The sequence below is a fragment of the Grus americana genome, chromosome 1 (assembly GCF_028858705.1).
Source record: "Grus americana isolate bGruAme1 chromosome 1, bGruAme1.mat, whole genome shotgun sequence".
Classification (NCBI taxonomy): Eukaryota; Metazoa; Chordata; class Aves; order Gruiformes; family Gruidae; genus Grus; species Grus americana.
The window spans coordinates 22,746,759-22,760,921 of NC_072852.1; the positions used below are offsets into that span (position 1 = coordinate 22,746,759).

At 39.6% G+C, this 14,163-nt stretch overlaps 1 protein-coding gene across 2 annotated transcripts in view; it reads right to left on the bottom strand.

Annotated features, from left to right (window-relative positions):
• Positions 1-14,163, bottom strand: part of LOC129212720 (mitogen-activated protein kinase 12-like) — a 41,635-nt gene that overhangs the window by 25,354 nt on the left and 2,118 nt on the right. For both annotated transcript variants that reach the window (XM_054841712.1, XM_054841704.1), the window contains exons 3-4: positions 5,221-5,279; positions 1,822-1,933 (exon numbers count right to left, since the gene is read on the bottom strand). In XM_054841712.1, coding sequence (XP_054697687.1) covers positions 1,822-1,933; positions 5,221-5,279 — 171 coding nt within the window. The remainder of the gene's footprint in view (positions 1-1,821; positions 1,934-5,220; positions 5,280-14,163) is intronic.

The following is a 14,163-nucleotide window of genomic DNA, read 5'->3' on the forward strand; positions in this document are numbered from 1 at the left end:
TCCTGATGAACAAGTTGAACATGAGCAATGTGCCCTTGCAGCAAAGATGACCAAAAGTGTCCTGCATTAGGCAGAGGATTGCCAGCAATTTCTGAGCTCTGGTGAGATACACCTGGAGTACCGTGTCCAGCGCTGGACTTCCCAGTTAAAGAGAGACACTGAAGCAAAGCCAGTGAAGCTCCATGAAGATCATTATGGGACTGGAACATTTGATACTAGAAGAGAAACTAGGACAGCCAGGATTGTTTAGCTGGGAAAAAGCTCGTGATGCATCTTATCAATGTGCATAAATACTTGATGGAGGCAGTAACAAAGACAGAACCTGATACTTCTAAATAGTGCCCAGTGAAAGGACAAGAGGCAATTGGCAAAAACTGAAACACAGGAATTTCCATTTAAACATAAGAAAAACTTATTTTGCTGTAAGGAAGATTGAATCCTGGAACAGGCTGCCCAGAGAGGCTGTGGAGTCTCCATCCTTGGAGATACTCAAAACCCAACTGCACAAGCGCCTGAGCAGCCTGCTCAGTTTTACCCTGCTTTGTGCAGAGGGGTTGGAATACGCAGTCTCCCAGAGGTCCCTTCCAATCTCAGTGGGTCTGGTAAAAGGCATTGAAAAGTTATTTTCTTTCAGTGGACTCCCTTCTGACATCTTTCACAGCTGTTTAACTCAGGTGCCTATTAATTTGGGCTTGTAAGTGATTTACCTGTGCTCCTCTCAGCCACCTTCGACTCAGATTTGTCACTAAAAATCCACAGTCCTTCCTCTTTATCAAAGCTGTCCCAGACCTGAAGACCTCAGAGACTCTTTAACTTTACATGTGTATTATCCAAATGACACATACTTTTCAATTTCACAGAAAACATTCAGGCATCTGGGTCAGAAATTACTACGTCAATATAGTAATAACCTCAAGGACTTACCTATTTAAATTTAGCAATGAGCTTTAGTACTTTGCAGAACTGGACTTCTAACACACAGAGACCAAACTAGCACTTGCTGTGGTCCTTGAGCACTTGCATTTGCATTTCCCAAAACCAGTATGAGCGCTAGGAGTCAACAGGGCTCAGAGTCGCTCTCAGGGTCAGACTTTCACCCCAAAATACCATACCTATAGGTTGATAGATATGTATGGCACATATATACCATATCTATATGTATATAGCATACCTATATATATGTCATATATACAGGTACGGTATAAATATACACACACACCCCCCAATAACAGATATATATGTATATAACGCACACACACGCTCTTCAGAAGAGCACGGAACAACACTACATTTAGAGCAGGTTGGGTGCAGAGCGCCTTAGCAACAGTGTATCAGAGCAGTATTGTTAAGCCATGGAAAAATTTTCAAATTAGAGAAATTTGAAGCTGATGACATAGCTGAGGGCTCAAGTCAAGGGGAGTCCCACCTCTGAACTCACCAGTGATTTCATTCTCAGTCTCTACATTTTGCAGCTAGCCAGAGGTGTGGCAAAGCAGCACCACAATCAACTACTGGGGAAGAAAGCAACTAAAAGTTACCGGAATAAGGAAACCAAGGTCATCCTGGATCAATGTACTATATAGATATTGAATGACTATCTTTTCTTTTTGCTTGAAAAAAGCCACAGATAAATCGTCATACAAAAAAACCTAGATAACATGTATCATTGCAAACCAACTGCTATGCAGAATGTCGTTACTTTTACTATACAAGGCGAGATAAATTTTAGCCTGCTATCGAATGACAAGTATTTATAGCTCTCCATAATGGTTTACTAGGAAAAAAGATTGTGAAATCAAAATAATAGTAAAAGTGGCAAACCTTTAAGCCTTTCAACATCTGATATACCAGGAACTGGATTCGGTCTTCAGTTAGTTTCTCATGCTTCATTATTTTACTCAAGTCTGTTCCCATAAATGGCATGACAAGGTAGCTTAAAAAAAAAAAAAAGACAGAAAAAAGAACAGAACAATTTTAATTTGTCAAATAAATTAAAATATAATTGTATGTTATAGTTCAGTGACAATATTAAATTATAGATCATTCCATTTACCAAACAATTCCATCATCATCCCCCTACCCTCCAAGTTTCTCTGTTTTTATCTATTTTGATTGTCATAAAGAGGTATTGCCCAACTCTGTCACTGATGATGGAAAGTTGCTAGTTATCAGAAGAGTGCAGATTCTGAACTAGGTAGAAAGAACCTAACCAAGAGCCACATGATACTTCAAAGACACCTACACAGAAAACGAAGACATCCACAGAATTCTATGCTATGTATCTCACAATCATGATCATAGCATTGAATTAGCATCAACCAAACCGCCTAGATGGTTCATTCAAATAGGCAAGGTGAAACATAACAGAAAAAGAGTTACTGGTATGGGACACCAGCAACACAAAGCTTGAGAATGCCACGCTGGCACTTCAGGGCTAATCTTCATTTAAGATCTAAAACTGGTAGTAAATTCATCCTTCAGAGTCTATCCTTAGAGTCAGGTCTGGAAATAGGCAGAGCCAGTCACGTCTGGCACCTGAGGATAAAGTCATCAGTCCTCCTCTTCTTATGAAGATGAGCAGATGCATTTTCATGAAGGGAAGAATTAGATGTGATCATTATTTTGTAACTACAAATTTTATTGTTTAGACTTAAATGGGTTTACTCTGGTTAAAATATGCAAATTATAATTCTGCCGATTTCTACTGTTAAATCTGTATGAAAACTTCATTTATTCTATTAGAATTGTAACTATAAACAAAACAGAAATTGAACATGATGTCGTAAGGGAGATGGGACACTGGTTTAGTCACTAGGAGTTATAGGTAATATTTTCAACATTTCCTCGGTACCAAACATTTTTCCCCACAACTTTGGGCATCAGGACTCAGGATCCCATTCCCAGCATTCACAGACAAATTTGCTATCCTTTGGATACAACAGATGAGCAATTTAATTCTGGAACTATGTAAGGACAGAGCAAATATGGAGAAGAGAATGACATTTCTTATCTCTCCCCCAGAGTAACACACAAATTGTTTCTCATCAAGAGACCAAATGACTTAGAAACTGGAGTTTAACTTCTTTGTTGATGATCCTGAAAGCATATTAAGTTCTCCTGCCACTCAGACTTATTAAATAAGTTTTCCCAGAGGTCATTAATATTTGGACTGAGCCATAAAAAACCTTTAGTGACATGTGCTATGTTTACAAATCGGCGAATTCAAATCTCTCACGGTCAAACAGAGAGAGAGGACTAGGTGGGTGGAGAAACAAACAAAATGTAAGAGAGGGAAAACTCACTCCTATCTGGGTTTGAAAATCCAAACTTTAGTAGTAATTTATGAGCAACATATTGGAACAGGACAACAATGGCATCAAACACTACGGGCTCACTTTTAACACTTCGCCTACTACTTAAAATTTCGCAAACTTATTTCTATTACTAAAAATATATTTACAATTTACAGCTGGAATCATCAAATAAGCTGAGGAGGTTAGGCACCTGATTAATAATTCACTTCAATAGGAACTTGATGCCTAATGCATTTAAGCTCTTTGCAAGTTCCAGTTAAAACCCCAAATTCTTACAAAATGAGGAGCAGCAACCCGTTCTGGCACACTGTCTATGATACAAGCACGGAAAATGCAAGGAATAGAGAGGAAGGGGGTAAAAAGCAGCTGGTAGAGTGGGACTTCAATTGGTAAAGATCTATGCATTTCTGATTTTGTATACCACTTCAATCAGCTGAACTTCTAAAACTGAAGGAAGTTCAAGGCAAGCATGAGCAGGGAAAGGATGTTGAATATTCCTTCATAAAGGAAATGGGACGTTGTCTTCAACTGTTGTTACATTGACTGGTAGAGCAGAGGAGCAGGAGAGCAGAGTGGCAGGTAGAACAGGAGCATGCTAGGGCTAGACGTTGTCTGAGACCTTGGGTTTCTTAGCTAATATCAACTTTAGGGACTGGCTCTGGTGAAACCACCCACTTTGCTTCTGCTGCTTCTACCCACAAATCCACTCAAATTTGATCTTTATACAATAGGACACAGGCAATGTCTCATGACTAGTCAGCAAAAAAGAAAGTCTCCCTCAAATGACCCATTTGACTTTTAATTCACAAAAGCAGTTTCACCACTTCTGTTTTAAATGTACACACATCTACCTCTGCTTATTTCTAACAGCTTGCACAAAGTCTTGAAAGTAAATTTTGCCATAGGTTCACCGGTTGCAGTTTCAATTATAAAAATGTCCCTCCTACTTGACTTGCACCTCCAAAACTTGAAGGAAGATTTTAGGGTCCCATTTAAAACACAGCACTTGAAAGCTGATCATATACATGTGCACAATAAGCAATATGGACAACATCCTTTTTGGCTCAATGATCATTTTGGCCCAAATGATCAATATGAACATACGGTCCATGTTTTCTGTACTTCATTTTCTATATTTTCCTGTTGGATAGCTTTCTTTGTTAACATATAAATATGCAAGTTTGTTTTTCAAACGTAGTTACATTAGATGAAATCCAGAACGGTTCTACAAATATGACATGAAATCTACATTAAGCCCACCAAGACTGCTGACCACTCTAACTCACAAGAACTGCAGCAGGATTGACAACCAGAACAACAGACATCCTAAATATCTTGTGTCTGAGATGCTGCCAAAAGGCCAGGGAGATGTACATGCTTGGTGCTAGAAATGATCTGTAGCATGTGTTGTTTGGACCACTGGACTGGGAAACCAGTCAGGGAAAACAACAAACCACAGTGCAGATAACCACTAAAAAATTCAGCAGCGTCAGCAGTTTTGAATTAATCCCTGAATTAGGACGGATGACACCAGAGATGTGTTGTGTAGGAGGCATCATTTTCAGCCTACTTGTTTGGGTGAAGAATTCTCCTGTCATTTGGGCAGCCTGGGCCTTAGGGTAAGCAATCAGTACTGGAAAGGTGGAGTAAGGAATCCACCAAACTGCCATTTACTAAGGCTTGAAAGAAGTACATACCTTGTAAGATAGGTAACTGTTTCTAATGACAACCTGAAAACCTCAGCCTATCAATTCTGAAGTTGCATATAAGAGTTATATTAAGATGAAATTCAGAAAAAAATCCATTAAGCAACAATTTTGGAATTCTCCATTTAAAAAAGCAACAACCGTTCCTGCTGTACAAGCAACAATGCCCTGCTTCCAAACACAAACAACTCGGAACTTACAAGTCATTAAACTTCTCCAGTGTTACGTCTGGTGTGAACACATCCAGTATTCCAATGACCTAAAAATAAGGGAGGGAGAAGAGAAAAAACCAACATGGATTAATACAAATGGATTAACACAAAAAATCCCAAACTGCATAGTAAGTGAAAAAATATAATCAAAAACATTTCCATAGTGAGACATTAGCTACAGGCATAGAGATGGCAGAAAGAATACCTAAAGTAGCACCTAGCAACACCAGGATTTGTTATGTGTTGGATTTTATGACTCTGAGGGCTGTTTGACCCTGTGATAAAACACAGAAAAATGTACTTACTTGAAGAACAAAAAGTTCAGAGGCTAACAGTTTTATGTAAGAGGAGAGACCATCTTTTAACTTGAACCACTGAAGTGTCGAAAATAAACCAGACAAATCGGTTTATAACCTGAAGCAGCTGTTAAGTGCTGTTCACCTAGCTGGGCCTGCTGCTTGACAACAAAGAACACTTTAAATATCTTCTAATTTCAGTAACAGGGTAATTTAGGTTCGTAGACTACAGTGTCTAATTGGGAGTATAGAGAAGAAACTAGAACTAAACTGGTTTTATAAAGAGTAATTATCAAGAGCTTAATATGATTTACTATGGCTTATACCTTTGGTTCTCCTTAAGAGTATTTTTTTGTCAAACAAAAGCATTCTAGCACTCAATAGAGAAATAACAATCTAGTAAAACAGATTTCCCACCACAGTTTTTCCTACTAGTATGGTTTTCAGCAGAACTATACCAACTGAGTAGATGCATTAGGGTAAATGCCAATGCTTCTCTCAAGCCCATTAAACACCAGAAAATTAAATATACGGAAGTCGATACTCTCAAAGATGTAGCTGGAATTGCCTAAAGCCACATCTCAGCTTGGATGCTGCTTCATCCAGGCAGTGCCTAAATAGCACAGGCTTTTAGAGTCGCTTCTTTTCTACTTCTACTACTAATTCATGACTATTTCTGTCTGCTCAGAGGAAGCCTTCAAAACCCTGGACTGCTCATGGTGTTTCCCAGGTGCAGGCTGCCATGTCGATAGGGGCGTGCAGGGTTTTGCTGGAAAGCAAGCTAAAAGACTAATAACCTTTACAACCTTGTTCAGACCTATCTCCACAGCCATACAATTTAAAGACATGTACATCAAACTAAAGCTGTAAGAAATTAGAAACTGCAAGAAAGAAACCAGGGGTAATGGCATATTACATTGCCTGATGTTATCATCAAAACACTAAAAGGAGGACTAAAAAATCCCTTTTGATAACAAGCAAGATGGGTTTTGGACATTACTACTATCTCTTAATTGCTAGACAAAACAGAGTTCTTTCAAAAGAGTATGTGAAAGTAAAGAGAAGTGAGAGCAGAAATGCAGGGGAAAAAATTGCAAGAAAGGAAATGCAACTTCCTTTATTTAAAGCTTTAAATAAAAATCTCCAACTGTGATGAAATCCTTACTGCACGCGTTTTTATCTTTTCCACATTCAGAGGGAACTACTACAGTTAGCCTGGATATTATCAAAATGTCTTAATGATGAACAAGATAGAAAAACTAATAAAGACGAAGACAGAAAATGACAACTTTTTCTTTGTAGCCACATATCTCTTTGAAAAAAATCACTAATAACATTTTCCCAAGGACTGTTATATTAAACTAATTAAATAAGAATAATATAACTACCATAAAATAATAATTAAACCCACAGAGCATGTGGTTATTATTTGAAGTAATACCTTCAGTGCTAACATTACAGCAAGATTTTTTTTTATTATTATTTTTTTGCATGACAGTTTTACATAAGGTTTTCCATTTCTATGTGGAGGCAGGGAGAGAAAGGGAGGAGAGAGGAATTTGGAAGATGTATGTGACAATGGAGCATAATGCAGCTCTATGGGCATTTCCTAAGGCAGCATGTATACGCACACACAGAGCATACACAGACAGAAAAGTTGTGTGCTCTCCAAAGATTTCAGTATTAAAAAGAAGGACGTTAATATTTTAACAGTAATCTTATCCAATATGCACTTCTACCTCTATTAAGCCCCACTTTTTCAGAAGTCCTGCTTGTTCTCCTCAAGGAGATATTTCCATGCCTTCATTTACCTAAGCAAGAAACGTAAGAAGGTGAACCCCATCACGTCTGACTGTAGCAGTGACAGACGCAGGGACACCACCATAACGAGAAGGGACACAGCAGAGGATGAAATAGTGTGGCCGCCGTACCACATCCATCTGCGCACCAAGGTGCTATCAGGCACCCGCTCTGAAACACGGGAGCATGAAGAACACGTTTCATAAAGAACACAGCAGCCCAAAAACACACTTAATGAAGTTCGCTAACTTTTTACTACTTCTCCATTCAAGTAAATAGAGTTCCCAGTAGTTACTTAATCCTGCCTGAGATACAATATACATTACTTCTGAGGTAAGGTTGCAAACTGATGGAAACGAGCTTATTGTTGCTGCAAATCCTCTGCAGGGAAGAATACCACTGAGACCAACGCTCATCTCCCACTGAAGGGAATTTTAAATAATAAACCAGAAAATGTTTCTAGCATGCCAAAGACTTCACAATACTTCTTTTCTTCTTCCTACTTCAGCTTTCTAAAAATCCTGAAATCCATTTTAGTGTTTGAAGCAGCAAGACATACTAATAGTTAATCAATTTAAAAATAAAAGTGAGGGACCCATTTCCTTTTCCTCAGTGATCTTTCTTTAATAGCTGTGCTTTGGGATGATTTTCCTATACCGAAACAGAGTCACTAGTATTTCCATTTAGGTCACAGCTTGCTGCAGATATGTTAAGCACAAGGAGGTACAGCATAAAATAAATCCTCTGAGGAAGATACAACTCCAGCTACTTCTTCAGGAAAATGAAAAGAACTGAACAAAGTGTAGAAACTCCCTCCTCCATAATATCATGGAAAATCCTGTGCTCGTCTAACATGCTCTCAATTAAATACAGTATTTGTAAAAAAACCCCACTTTACGATACTTAAAGATAATGCCCCAGCACAAAAGTAAACCCCTGTAGAACAATTACAAGAATCATTTGTTTTTCATAGCGTGGCCTATATGGAATGTAATGGAGGTATCTGATAAACCTTCTGTAGATCTATCTTCGGTGTTAATCCAGCACACTTACCGATACTATCAGAGATGAGAGCACAGCTGAGGAACGAACCCAGTACACTCTGCAATGGCCACAAAGAGCATCTGTGGAAACCAGCAGCACCACTGCCCTTTCAGGGTCTCATTTTTTCCCCATTAACTCTGCCAAAAGGCAATTTCTCAAATAAATTAGCCCACAAAGGATGCACCTTGTTTCCTACTACCCCATCTAACTGAAAACCAACCAGGATTTCTGCAGCCTCCACTGAAGTACCTTCCTTGCTTGCATCTGGAGGAGAGTGTGATACTGTGTCTCTCCCATCTTCCTGCAAAGCAAACTCACAGTAACAGTAAAACTACCTGTCTACTGGTCTAACTTGTTTTCCACAGGTATGCCTTTACTCAATATATTTACTTTGCTGACTGTGTCTCTTCCCTATGAAGCCAGTGGGGGTGGGTGGCAGTATCTCCAGCCTTTCTGATCCCTATCATCTGTCCTCCCACCATGGCATTTATACTGCCCACTCTGAAGAACTTTAACTACTGCCAACAAATAAATAACAGCTTTGTGCTGGTAAGGTGGTTTCTGCCCTTCCCTTCTCTGCTGCCTCCTTTTCCAAAGGTTATTCCAGCAGTGGAGCACAACAGTGAGGAGCTCCTAATTTCTATCCTCCCCTGCACTTTCATATATTGGATTACTTTTATTCAAGGACCATTCCACTGCATTTCTGTAAAGGAGAGTTTCTGATGTAAGCAGCAGCACATCAACGAAAGACTCAGATCTTGTATAAATTAATAACTAATGTAGGTTATGTCTCTTATACATTAAGTGCTGCTTTCTCTTGCAGATGTTACGCATGAAAACACAGTGAAGCTGAATGGCTTTGGCACTTGAGCAAGTACTTTTTTTTAAGAGAGATCCCTGCTGGGGTGCACTGAACTACATCTTATGCTGCATTAAATTTTCTGCAGGGTTAGCTTCAAGTCCATGTTCCTTCGCTGTTCCACATCACAGGGCACCTGCATCCTTTTACCACACTAAGAAGTCTCCATCTTCTTAAAATTTTAAGTATCCACGCACAAGGCTTGCACCACAGTCACCTTTCTTCCTCACTGATTACTGCTACGTGACACGAGGGATGCCTGCTGATGGACAGAGATCCCTTTCCTTTTCTCCTGCCATCAGCACACCAGCAGGCATGAGCCGTACCCATGAGTGTCACCACACTCTTCTTTCAAAGGACCCATATGTAACACAGGACAGATCCAAATCCTGCAGACAGACACATCTTCATCTCTGGATTGGCTGGCAATCCAAAGAAAAGGTTTGGGTTTCAGTGCTGTCTGCCTTACTTTCATTTACTGGACTAGGCTAATCAGTTTGCTTTATTAGTACCCAAGGCTAGGGTGTGAACAAACAACTATCAGCTGAAGCCCAGCCTAGGTAAAACACCTGTTAGGCAGGCTTGTGAAAATAAGCAGAGGTGACAACCAATACCACTATGTTGATTTATTGGCTTTTGAGTACCAAAATAACAGCCTTTAGACAGCAATAAACTACTCAGTTATAACTGTATTTTTGCTTTCATAAGGACCCATAAGGAGATTTGCCATCACCAGCCAAGATTCCTGAATTGCACTTTACTGGCACTTGTGTACCCAAAGGATGTGAATTTTCAGCTGGTGCAGTCCTGCAGGACTTGCTGCAGGAAACCTCTTCTAGCATAGTGAGCATGCTTTCATCTGTAAAGGCATCACTCATCTACAACTGCCTTCTTGGTCTGATTTTTTACACTACAGAGGCCGTTGCTCTTCCAATGCTCACATCATGCTAGATGAACTGCAAAAGGTGACAGTTTTAAGATTTTTTTCAGGCAGGAACATAGAGTGTCCCACTTTTTTTTCTTTTTTTTGAACAAACTCCACCTTTGGTTGATACTGAATAGGTGTAAATAAAAACCCCAACATTTTTTGAAAATAAAGAAGTCAACAGAATTAAACATTAGCCAACCTAAAAGTGAAGGCCTACGTCATCCTCAGAAACGTAACTAGAAAGACAGACAATTTGGTGTCTGTTGGATACCCGAGTTCCTTCCAAAAGGGGAAAAAAAGCTGCATGGTTCTCATAATGCAAAACACACACTGGTCTTCAGATGTGGGAATACACCAGAGAATAATTTCCACTCAGAGCAATGAATGAGAACATAATATAGAGTACCTTTAAACAAATACTGCAGTTGCCTCTTATATACAGGGTATCCAGGAAGAGAAAACATCTGTAGAATATTAACCAACCCAAGAATCATTTAACAGGCATTTGTCAAAAATTTTATGCCAGAAACACATTTGGAATTGAAGTTGGTAGAAATGGGTCAGAATTACTCTGTGTACAGACAGGTATATCCATATATACACACACATATGCATATACCACACTTTCATAAAATCCACGTTCTCTTCTGACACAAGACATCGGCACAAGCTGCTGCTTTTCTCTCCCTCTCTCCAGTGCCATCTCCCCTCACCAGCTACCCTGCGCTCCTGCTGGCAACTCCAAAACTTCTGTTAGCAAACTGGGAGGTGAGAAGGGCACCAGGACTGGACCGGTACGAGTCACTGTGCAGTTGTTTCAACAAAAGTAGGTATCATGGTATCACTTCCAGTTCAGATGCATAATAAAATCCAAGCTATTTGCCAAATGAAACTACTGGTTCTGCACCTCTGCTTACTTGTCTGCATTTAGTGTTGCATACACAGACATCTCCATTAACTTCAGAAGAGTACACGAATGCAAACATTTGAGAGCCAAAGCCAGGGCCAAAGTTAGCATGCTGGCTGTATTTTCACAGTTTCTGGCTTTAAGTCAGAGCTAAAATTGATAGTTTTAAGGGTCCTCACTTTAACTGAGCACAAAATGGAAAGAAACAAGGAACAAAAGCAGCACTACTGAAAAAAAAACTTCGTAAAGGTTTGTTCTGTTGTTCTATACAAGATGCAGCAGATGCCAAAGAAATAATCAAGAGCTGCTACGGCTGTAGTGTGATGAATACTTCAAGCTAGCATGAATAAATGATGAAAAAAACAATCCAAAACAGTGCTTTCTTCATTGTGCCTTAGCTGTTTTTATTCCTCGTTTTCACACCATTCCCCCTCATGTGCCAGAACATGTGTTTATGCAGCTACACAGCAATCCTGCAGCTTATCCTGCTGGAAACTAACTTTTCTTTTTGGCAATGTCTGAGGAATTGATCTGGGTCAGACTGCTTCTGAGGCAGCAGAAGTAGCTCATGATGTTTGTGAAACATCGCAGATCCTCTCAAACTGTAAGGCCTACCAAACAAGAATGGATGCCAGTGCCATTAAAGACAGAAATTTATCTCCTAGCAGCCAGGTCTCGCCCTCCTCACACATAGCCTCTGCCCCATGGTTCTCAACGCCATTCCTCCTCTGCATTTGTTTGCAAAGGGTTGATGAGAAGTCCCATGCTACCAAGTTTGCACTGTTTATATAGAAATATTCCTCACTACATTTAAGTAATGTCCTGCTTGACAGCCATGAGAGAGCATAAAGGTCTAGCATATATAATGAAAGATGGTCATCCTAGCAACCAGAGTCGCCTCTTCTTGAAAACACCTAAATAGACAACCAAATTGACCCCTGAGCTAGCTTCCTTACAAGGTAAAATACAATTCCAGTAACATACAGTTGGATGACTCCTATTATTTGGTTTTACAGGACTCCTGGTCATTGTACAACCCTTCCACATTAAGGACATGAACATATTCCTCAAAGGGTCTATAATGGAGGTCATCCAGGGTATTAAGCATAAGTTTTCCTCTGTTTTCTTCACTGAAGCATGACATGCTGATGAATTATATCTCTGTGGCACAGGTTTAATGGTATCTTCTGCCACCTTAATGGAAGATCAGAGATGCTATTTTTAACACGATGTGTCAGACCATTACAATTTCTTCCATCATTCTGAATACAGCATGAGGTTAAATAAACTATGATAATGTATTGCTACATGCTTAATGCAACGCTTCCCTGAAAGCTATGAAGGGCAGAGATGGTCCATCGAGAGGTAGTCACAGGGAAACAAACAAAACATCACACTTTTCATGAAATCCAACATCAAATGCATCGTGATTACAGAAATAATTTTAAAAGAAAAACAGATCAGAAGAGCAAATTGGATGTAATTTTAACTATCAAAGAAACAGAACCTTGAAATAGTTTATAACCTGAAGTAGGAAAAAAGCAAGGTGAAGATTTGTACTGGCAGATTAGTGCAACATTGCAACAATATCCGAAGTCTAATCCACAGTGGCAGTACCGTTAGACTGCCTATCACACACCAGCTCCTCTACATACTCAGATTACCAACACCCAAGACAGAGTTAACAATGGCATTGCTATTTTATTGTGGTCTTTGAAACAACTACTTCAGTTTTATTAATTTTTAATAGCAGTTGTATTTATAGTACAGCCAGAAAGACAGGTAACTGCTATTTTATACAAGTATACTATAATGTATTAATTAACAGAAAAATCAAGAATGATACTTAAATCACTGTTCTATTCTACTAATTCCTGTTATGAGGAGATATGCACCCACATTGAGTGGGGCCTGTTCACAACTCCATAGCCAGACCCACAGAAGCCACAATGGTAATGACAGAGGACAGGCAGATCTCCTGCCACTAATGTACAAATCATTAATGGTGTGCACAGCACGCTGGGGACTGCCAATGTGAATAGGAAAGGACCTTACTGTCTGCCTGTAAAGCCATCCTGTGGTGGAAATACGCAAAAAAGAGGCTCTTTGACACAATGGTGGTGGGTCAAAGAAGGGGCTGAAAATCCTGATGAGGAGCGATACTGCCACTCTGGTTTAATTTTGGATGGGCGGAGCAGCTAAAAGAGTATCCTGAGACCAGCACAGGGACTAGAAATCCTAAAAGGTGTTGTTGCTATTCCTAATTCACCATGGGCGAAACGACTGACAGAAGGGTGTGAGGCTGGGACGGTGGATGAAAATTCTCTTGACGAGCTGTACTGCCATCTCAGCCTCATCGCGGACAGGTGGACCTTCTGTCCCCACAGTGCCCACAAATCCCTGCAGGATCACTTATTCAGTCTTTGTTCTCTAATGAGTACATGCCATAATTCATGGTAAAACTTTTATTTGCTACATAGACCACACTCTTCTTTCTGTGGCCCAAACTGTTTCCTAAGATTGTAAATTATTCCCTTCCTTCATATATATTGGTTTGTAACTTTTACAGATTGTGCTCATGTTCCTCAGTGAGCATTTTCTTCTAGACTCTTTAATTATCAAAATGGTTCCACAGTATTATCCTGAAGGGCATATACCGCATAAAACCCGCCAGGAGTGGAAAATGCTGCCCAACAGATTATTCTGGGAAATGGAAGAAAAATAATCTCAAAATTCTGGACACAGTTAGGAGCTTGGCAACTGCACGAGCTGCTCTGCTCCCAAATGTTCAGTAAAGAAAATGCTGGGAGTATGAAAGCCCATGCATGACACAGAAGTTCCCTGCAAACATTAACTCTTTAACATATACAGCAGTGGTTATGAAGCAGTTACTTCAGAGGAATCATCAAGTAAAATGATCAAAGGTATTAAAAGATTCAGACTAAAATGTTAAGCCTACAAAAAGCTCCTTTTTTTTTTTCTGGACAGTCAGGATATCCCACAGATTATTCTTCATGATGAACCTGGGTATTGTTGGTACTCACAATGTTGATACTATAACGTGAAATGGCAATGACTGGCTACTGTTATTACCAGT